The sequence below is a fragment of the Aristolochia californica genome, unplaced genomic scaffold (genome assembly GCF_029961685.1).
Source record: "Aristolochia californica isolate CCGP_79_NKW_82.1479 unplaced genomic scaffold, dmAriCali1.0.hap1 SCAF_3, whole genome shotgun sequence".
Classification (NCBI taxonomy): Eukaryota; Viridiplantae; Streptophyta; class Magnoliopsida; order Piperales; family Aristolochiaceae; genus Aristolochia; species Aristolochia californica.
The window spans coordinates 43,212,064-43,221,607 of NW_027181992.1; the positions used below are offsets into that span (position 1 = coordinate 43,212,064).

Genomic DNA, 9,544 nt, shown 5'->3' on the forward strand with positions numbered 1-9,544 from the left:
ACCCTCTACCTCCACAAATAGAGCTTCGACCGGTTCTCCTTTCAAAGGAAAGGAATACGAAACCCAAGGCCCCAAGGTTGGATTTTGCGAGAACATCCACCATGTAATACATGGGTAAATGAACACCTGATTCAACTATTTTTATCTGATTAGTAAAGCCTTTTATTGGATATTCAAGAACGAAGAGGCAAAGCAACAAGCTGCCATGAATGGGAAGAGAACATTGGGGGAAAAACAGCGTAGAGTTTCGACCAATATCAGCACTAACGCGGATGGATAGCCTTTGTCCATAAAATTCAGCAGTCCGATCGCTGGGAAGAGTGAGAGTAATTTTAACATTAAATTCGCCTAGTCACAGCCCGATACTGATATAAAAAGTCAAAGCAGGAGTCTTTATGCTAAAATTAAGAATTAAAGAGCTTAGTAGCGTCGCGCACCAGACCTCAGTGGTGGTAGGTCGTGCCAGCAAATGCGCGCCGAGGCAGAGAGCCCAACTCAGGACTACCTCCCCTTCTCCTCTCATACTCAGTAGGGACAGTTGAAGCATACATATGGTACCTGTCCACTTCCTCAGCTCTGGGTGGAGTGTCATACCCGGTCCTTACCCTGCCTGCATATAGCAAATCATGTCTATCAGCTACATCGCCCCTGCCTCTCTCCCCATAAAAACGGCCTGCAACTGCTTCTCCAACACCTCCCATGTAATCCCTATCAACTGCTCGCTTCTCCCTCCGTGGAGATGGAGGATAAGGCTCAGGGGTGTTGGCCTCTCTCCTAGCTGGCCGAGCATACAGGTCTGAAGTAACACCAGGTCGGTACCGATAGTGATAACTAGGGTCCAAGGCTGGAGGAGACATTTGAGGCGGACGTTGACTTGGTGCAGTTGGTTCACGTCCAAGACCAAACGCTCGATATTCTTTTTCACTCAGGAAAAGTGGATCATGGAGACGCATTGCATCTCTGTGTGATGGACCTGCCTCACCTTGCACTCGAATTGATTCATGGCGGGTGGATCGATTATGCTCCATTTGGTATTCTGGTGCCGTATTATAATATCTCCAGACCTCATTGACAGAATTCCCTTCCCTGGGTAGTACTCGGTATGGGGCTTCCCTCGGTGGTACTTGATACAGGGCTTCTCTTCTGCTCTCCATCTCTGGCGGGGGCAGAGGGGTTTGAGTTTGAGGTGCTTTTGAATGAAGTCTTGGTACTGGCCTGAAGAGTTTGCTCAGCTTCTTCACCTGTATGTACAATCATATAAAGAGACTTCAATTGCAAGGCAATAGCTTCTTATGGCACTTTACGAAATGCAATCTGCATGGATTTAAGTTCCACACACCTGATCAACAGTAAGTTCGGTCCTGAACTTTCGCTGCTGCTCGTCATAGTTTTCTCTGATAGCCTTCTTAAACACACTTTCTGGCAGTGGCAAACAATCCTCATGCACCTTAAACCGGACCTGCCAAAAGATTGCCACATATAGATAACTAAAAAATATAAAACTAACAATAGATAAGGAAACGGGTTCCAGAAGCTATTAAACCTGTGCAGGAAAGGATCCTTTGAAAGCCTTTGGCTCAACTTTAATACCACCAGCACCTGATGCCTTATAAATCCCATACAGAAGCTTGAGGTCAAAATCGTACAGGAAAAGCTTCAGACCAGGTTTAATGTTCTCTACAAGTTCTTTTTGGTTGATAGGAAGGCCCATGACCATATAATGGAAACAATCCGGCTTGGTCTTCCCATTGCACATGAAAATCAACCCACCAAGTTTCTCTATATTCTTTTGATGCCTCTCTCCATTAGATAACCGATTGTCAGTACTACTTTTTTTCCTGCGTTCATGTGCATTCCCAACCTCATCATTAGTTTTTCTCTTAGATGACATGGTATTACTAGCTTCTAGGGTCTTGCCTGAGCCCTGATTTTGTGAGATCGGATTCTCTTTCATTTCCCCTATCATTATCGACTTCTTGGATCTTGGATCGGAAGCTTCCAGAATTTTTGAGGAGCTTTCACCTTTGGATTCCTTCTCAATTTTTTCTTTCGAACAATTGGCTTCATCTATCTTGGATGGATCACCATCTTGAGCTGGAGTACTCTGAGTTTCACCATTGTTTTCAGAGTTGTGGTTTTCAGAGTTTGGAGCAGCCTTGGGTTCCACAGTTTCTGCATTGTTCTTCTCCTTTTTCTTTTTCACAATTTTTCGCTTGGGCTTCAATGAGTTGGGTGTACTTTCAGATGTTATGGGCTTTGGGATTTCAGTAACATTTGCAACCTTCTTCTTGCGGATTACCTTACCCATGATTTACGTAGCTCCTCAAGAAAATGTATTTGCTGGAAGAATGGAATGAGTTGTATCAGCTATTAACTCAAGCAACAACTGAATTAGGCCATCAAAGAGATTGCTGCAACGAGTGCACCTGGCCCAAACAATGCCTACTATATGGTTGACATTGGCAAAACAAAAGGACTATATCATGAAATAATGCAATTGACTAAGTGAAACTGTGAAACGAATGACTAACATGACAACAATTACTACAAATGAAGGTTAATATTTGTTTGTCTCAACTGATCATGTTGGCATCTGCTTAAGAACAACTTTCCAACTTAGACAAGAAAGAGCCATAAAACACACAAGTAATATACTATCCACACGGTAAAGTTAGATAAGTGAGGTTCTGAAATGACTTGACACAGAATAAATAAAAACAAAAGGTATAGCTAAGGACCAAACAGCCAAAATGAGCCAGTATATGAACAAAACATTTATTTTCTTTTTAACTAGGGTAGATTCTGTCTTCATCTATACACATAAAATGGAAATGGAAGATAAAAAATTATGAGGAAAATCATGAAGTACTTTTGCACAGCCAGCTGCTAAAACATGGAACAATATGAAACAGATGAGATCATAGTAACAATCTACACTGTATTATCAGTTCTACCTAGAACATATTCATAAAAGGATAACAAATCCCAGATTTTACCTTCGCTAGTCATAAGCTTAAAGAACATTTTATAAGCCAAAATCAGCCTTCAGGGGTTATCAAGTTTGATATGAGGCACTGGTTTTAGCTGGGAATGCCACATTATGAAAGAATAGGTTTTGCAGCTGATGGATATTTTGGATTATAAGCAGCTTTTTGCCCCCCTCCTCTTCTCCTCAGATGGATACTTAAATCTCTGTGTCACTCGGTCAAAGGAGACTCACTTTGCTTCCTCTTTCTTCAATTAGTGGAGGAAGCTATACACTTACTGTTTGAGATGGCAAAAGATTTGGGCTGGCTCAATCCAATTGCTGATGGTGCTAACCCAGAATTCCTCATTCTTCAGTTCTTCAACAATACAATATGCATTTTTGTTGAAGTGTGAATCGAGTAATGAATTTGAAGGCTATTCTCTCCCTTTTGATCTCAGGGCCAAAAGTTAACTGGGTGAAATTTTCTTTGTTTGGTTTGTTGCTCAACCTCCAACAGCCTATCTCAAGCTACCTCTCTTCACCATATTACCAACCAAGTCCTTTAGTAATCGTGTGTTTGAAAGATAAAGAGACCACTTTCCTCCTCAAAATGAAAATTACAACCAAAAAGCAAGCTCCTTTCTCAGAAGTTTGGTGAGCCCACATCTCTTACAGTTTATTATATCAAGTGCCTTTGGTCCCTTTGAATAGCTGACCCTATGGAAGTTGAGCTAAGATCCCTCCATGGGGGCTGAAAATTTTCAAAAATAAGTTCTCAGGGCCCCTTCCATTTGAATATCATTGAACGGTGTTCAATGGTAAACAATTCTGTCCCACAAACAGGTAATAAGGTAAAATCGGGTGCACTAGGGAGGAAGGAAAATGTTGAGTGAATCATATCAGTTCCCGATTCTTGGCCTTCAAGTTCCCTGATATCAGCTACCTCCACACCTTTATTAACGAAAACAATCAGAGATTGAGAGTTTCTTTAGAGGATACAATAATGGCAACTCTCCATCAATTGGCCAAGCCACTTGTCACTGCTACATCAATGGCTTGTAGGGGAGATCCATTTTAATTTTTAGGAGTCTTAGTTTAGTACACTTTCTTCTTTCAATACTAACTTCACAATAAGTGAGTTACAGGCTCTTTTGGAGGGCTTCAAAGTTTACATCAGTAAATTCTCCAAGCATAATCATAAGCAAAGAACTGATTAACCAGTCATTGCCAGCTGACTGTGTACCCTTACCAATTTCTTCAAAAAATTTACAAGATTTTAGGACTTTTCTCATAAGAGGAAGAAATGGATGAGACATCTCACTGTTGTTCTTCTTCAAAGCTTTATTTTACTAAACTAGGGTCAACCACATGAATTTTCTTTTTGCTGTTTCCCTTTCTGCAGGTCTTTCTCTCTATCTTCATGTCATTTTCATCCTTTTCTTTCCTTTGTCACCCAAAACCTGAAGATTTTTTATATGGGTGTACTAAGCCTCCAACGAATACACCTGAGCCATCTCAAACACCTATTTTTCACCTATTTGTGCTATTCCTACATGTTCTTTTGCAAGTTTGTCGCAATTTCTTAAAGTTTCATTCAACTAAGGGCTTCTTTTTTTGAGAATGGTAGAAAATTTCCTTAAGAGACAAGAAGAATTAAAAAAATATAAGGCATAAAAGAAAATGCAAAAAAAAAAAAAAGAATAAAGCTAGAAAGCATTAAAGAAATACAACTCAACTGCAAAATACAAACCAGAACGGAAGTAACAAAAAGTCATCCCACCATAGTAATAGGAAAGGTACCTCTCTCAACAAAATATTGGAGAGAAACACCCATTCAAGCATCCAATTAGCACTTCTGACATCATGAGACCACTCTAACTAGAGGAGGCATCAAGAAGTCATAAACTCGTCATATACTGACCAAAATATCCTATGTGGGGTCATCCTGTTGGTACTAAATTATCCCCTTCTAGTACAAGAGAAGTACAATTCTGCCAAAAAGATCCACAGACCACAAGAAAAGGTTGACAAAATTTAATGGAATGCACGATTCTTTAAAAACCAATAAACTAGTGTAGGAATAAAATAGTCATTTTAAGAAATAATATTTAAAGATAGATGAATGAAAAAGAAAGGAATTGTTGAACAAGAAAGAAAAAGGGATTAGTATGAAGGGAGACATATAGAAATTATGGTAGCTAGTATAAAATAAGGTAAGTCTTTTCGAATCAAGAAAAAAAAATTTTAAAGTCTAGATTCATGCAAACCAAATAAACCTCAGAGGCTGTTGCCACCTTTCTTTGAGCCAAGCCTGAAAATGTTTATCTCAAAGAATTCCTAGCTGAACCATCCTAACATGAAAAGATAGCAACAACACACAAAGATACATCAAAGACCATGTTTATTGGTCAAATTTCATACTTGTTAATTCTTCCAAAAGACTAAAAACCCCATACAGAGGATAGAAATAACAACGGTCAGCACAAAAAGTAAAATGGAAGATTAGCGCGAGACAGTGATTCATTCCAAGCCAGCACAGTTTAGGAAGTTGAACAAGCACATCACCCATCAATCCACTTCGACTAAAAGATATAGATAAGCACATCGGTTAAACACGAATAGCAAGACAAAACTTCCATAGATCCTAACTACTAGGCATTAGTTACGAGCCAAAATATAGTACAGGCACCAACCCAAGACAATCCACACAGCCCAAGACAGCCCTCTCCTTCTTCCTCACAAAACAGATAAGAGTCCAATCTCCAGAAATACCTACCCACCCGTGAACTTTCAAAAAAAAATAAAAAATCCAGCATCATTCTCTTACAATTTACATTAACAGGACAGCAAACAAAAAATCAAAGAAAAACAAATTCGCCGCATAAGATCCAAAACCATGGTAAAATGCAACTATCGAACTCCAAAAATAAAAGATCTTCTGGCACAGTTCGACAATTTTTGCAAAAATAACAGATTAGGGTTACAACCAGGATCGATACCTTGAGCAACGGCAAAATGGTAAAGTTTGGCGTAAGAGAGGAGCAGAGGGAAAAAAATAGAAAGTTGCAGGAGAAATATCCAGGAGGCTCGAAGATTGCAGCAGATTAGCGAATGTTGCTGGAGGAGAAATGTTTCTCTTGACGGCAGCGAGCCCCGTCGAGCAGGTTTATCATTTTATCGTTTTCGTGTTTTCCCCTTATGTAGCGCACTTGGAGTAGGCATTTGGTACCCTATTTTAAAAAAAGAGCTTTCCGAAGAAGTGCTTACGGAGGAAACTAACTTTTTTTAAGGGGGGGGGTTAGTGCACAACGTTAAACCAGAGGGAATGTGGAATATAATGAAAATTACTTACCCTAGGGAAAGTGTGGGGGAACGTAAAGAATTTGTTTATGTTAGTGTGTCTAACAGAAAATATAGTGTAAGGTACTTGTTTGTGTAAGTGTGCGCTATGGAATTTGTAATCAAAATTTAATTTTATAATATCTAAATATAAAATAATTATACAAATATCGTATTATATAACGTACTATACAAATATCGTAATAATATAAATATAACTTAATCACCTTTTTAATATAAAAAATTATATTTGTTTATACTAAAGTGTAACACAAAAAATATTTAGTGGCGTTAAAACATAATAGTCAATAATTTTGCCACATCTGAATTGCTAAAACATCTCGACAATATGATGCTCTTGTAGATTGTACTGCAGATACCCTTTAAGTACGTGCGACTAGAATAAATTATTAAAAATAAATAAATAAATAACATAAGTGAATATAATAAATAAATAAATTATTTTTCAATAACATGAGATATGTTTTAACAATAAAAACCACTAATTTAATACAATAATAAAAAATTTAATATAATAAATAAATATATATTTATCAATAACATAATATATTATTAATTAATAATATATTTTTTTAAAATTTTAAACTATTGGTTTAATTAATTATAGTAATGGGATACTTAAACCAAAATAATTTATCAAATATTTATTTTAACAATATTTTAATTATGACTATTAAATCACTAATTTAATATAGTAATTATAAAATAAATATATTAAAAAATTAAAAATAATTATTTTAAAAAAATATATAAACTATTACGACGGTTTAATTTTTCCTAACTTGGGAAAAATTAAACTATCGTCTTCCTCATGGTGCGCGTCATCTTTCTCAACAGTGGGAGACTACGGCGACAGGGTAGTGGGTGATGGCGCTCCGACGGTACACCGAGAGGGAGAAGTGAGGGAGGTTGAGAGGCTATGCGACCTAAAACCTCCCGTGCTCTGTGACGGAGGTCAAAAGGGAGAGGAGAGGGAGGCCGAGAGAGAAGAGAAGCCGAAGTAGGGCAATTGAAGTCGCCGAAGGTCGTGAGCGAGTGAGAGAGAAATTTTTTTTTCCAAAACCTAGTTCGACAGAGGTTCCTTCCCGACAACCTGAGCCTGAGATGTATTTGAGTGATGGTAAGTGAAATCAGAGCTTGACCCCTCTGATTTCACTTACCATCGTTTTATGCCTGAAACGAGGGAAAGCGGAATACAACTGTATTTCACTTTCCCCCGTCACTTATGGTACGCACTAACGCATTTCGCCCCACTTTCCCCGGCGTAAGTGAAATACATTTCAGCATAAGTCTCAAACGCAATAACAGCGTAAGTCTCAAAAGCAAATTTGGGAGGGTTAGTTCACTTTAAAAATAAATTACCTAATAAAAATGAAAGTAAATTACTTTTTTATATTAGTATATACAATAAAAAAATATATAGTGGAAAGTAATTTTTTGTGTTAGTATATAGTGAGAAATGTAGTGGAAAGTACATAAAAATTATTAATAAAATAGTCTAATAGATTTAACTTTTATAACATAGTTTTTATTTAACTTTTTTATTAAAAATTTAAGATATATTTTAACTTGTCTTAATTAATAAATAATTATATTAGTTATATTATTTATTAAATATATAAAAATAAAATACTTAAAACAAATTTTAGTTTTATAATATCCAAATGCTTAATAAAATTGTTACTTTTTAATATCTATATCAAATTTTTGCTTTTGTAATATCTAAATTCTCTCTTTTAAATTAGAAATCAAATATAATATTAAAATCATGAATTTATATAAATAAATAAAAGGATATTTATTATATAAAATTAATCTGCTTAATGTAATTTTTATAAGATAATTTTATTTAACTATTATTTTAAGAAAATAGGATAAATTTCAATTTGTTTAAATTAATAAATAATTAAAAAATATTAAGAAATTTTATTTAATTAAATATAAAAATAAAATACTTAAACAAATACTTAATTTTATAATATCCAAATACAAGAGTGAAAGAGAAGAATGAGCAAAACAAGACTCAGAAAGAGAGTAAGCGCGTGAGTGAAAGTGAATTATTTGGGGGGTTAGTGCACGTACCTAGTGTTAGTGAAAGTGAAATTGAATTACTTAGTGTAAGTGAAAGTGAATCACTTGTTGGTGTGTAAGGGAAATGTAAAATGCATTGGAAATATATTTTCTATGTCAGTGACCAAAATGAAAAAAATGTAGTGTAAGCAAGAGAATGAGTTACTTTTTTATAATATATTTAAATAGATCATATACCTAAACAAATAATTAACTAAAACAAACATGGTTACTACCCTAATAAGTAGTTTAATGTAGTATTAAAATATATTAATATAATAATTAATTAAATAAGATAGATTGTAGTTTAGTCTAAATTAAAAATATAATTATGTGTAACAATTAATCGGTGCATTAATTAATTAATTAATTAATTATAAATAAAAATAAAATAATAATAATAATGAATATAATAAATAAATAAATAAATAAATAAATAAATAAATAAATAAATAAATAAATAAATAAATAAATAAATAAATAAATAAATAAATAAATAAATAAATAAATAAATAAATAAATAAATAAACTATTTTATTAATAACATAAGATATATTTTACGTAGTATAAATTAATAATATATTTCTACAAAATTAAAAATCATTAGTTTAAATAATAATAATAATAAAAATAGTATAATTAAACAAAAATACTTGATCAATTGCTTACTTTAATAATATTTTAATTACCATTCTTAAATCACCAATTTAATATAGTAATCAAAATAATGAATATAATAAATAAATAAAATAAAATATTTTATTAATAACATAAGATAGATTTTTACTTAGTATAAATTAATAATATACTTCCACAAAATAAAAAATTATAATTATACAAAGAGGGGGAGGGGGAGGGGGATATCACCCCACTCCTCACTTTTTGCACCACCCAAAACCCTAAACCCTCGACCCTATCTCTGTTTCATCTAAAAAAATTTTTTTTTTTACGATTATAATATCATATTCAAAGTGCAGAAATTATGCTTAATTTCATCCTAGTATCATAAGGAGTATTATATTCAAGATTTAAGTGAATGTACTTATCAATAATCTTCTTTATAGATCTTAATTGATTTAAAGCATGACCCTCATTACACTTTCTCACCTTCACCTCACCCCTCTCCTTTGGCTCCCTCCTTGTTTT

The 9,544-nt window shown here is 34.3% G+C and overlaps 1 protein-coding gene across 1 annotated transcript; it reads right to left on the reverse strand.

Moving 5' to 3' along the window:
• Positions 1-245: 245 nt before the first annotated feature.
• On the reverse strand, positions 246-6,184 carry LOC137960064 (uncharacterized). The gene is made up of 4 exons (XM_068807536.1): positions 5,968-6,184; positions 1,544-2,340; positions 1,340-1,459; positions 246-1,241 (listed from the first exon to the last, which is right to left on the reverse strand). The coding sequence occupies exons 2-4, from the start codon at positions 2,306-2,308 to the stop codon at positions 444-446; spliced, it is 1,683 nt and encodes a 560-aa protein (XP_068663637.1). The 5' UTR covers positions 2,309-2,340; positions 5,968-6,184; the 3' UTR covers positions 246-443.
• Between the last annotated feature and the right edge of the window lie 3,360 nt (positions 6,185-9,544).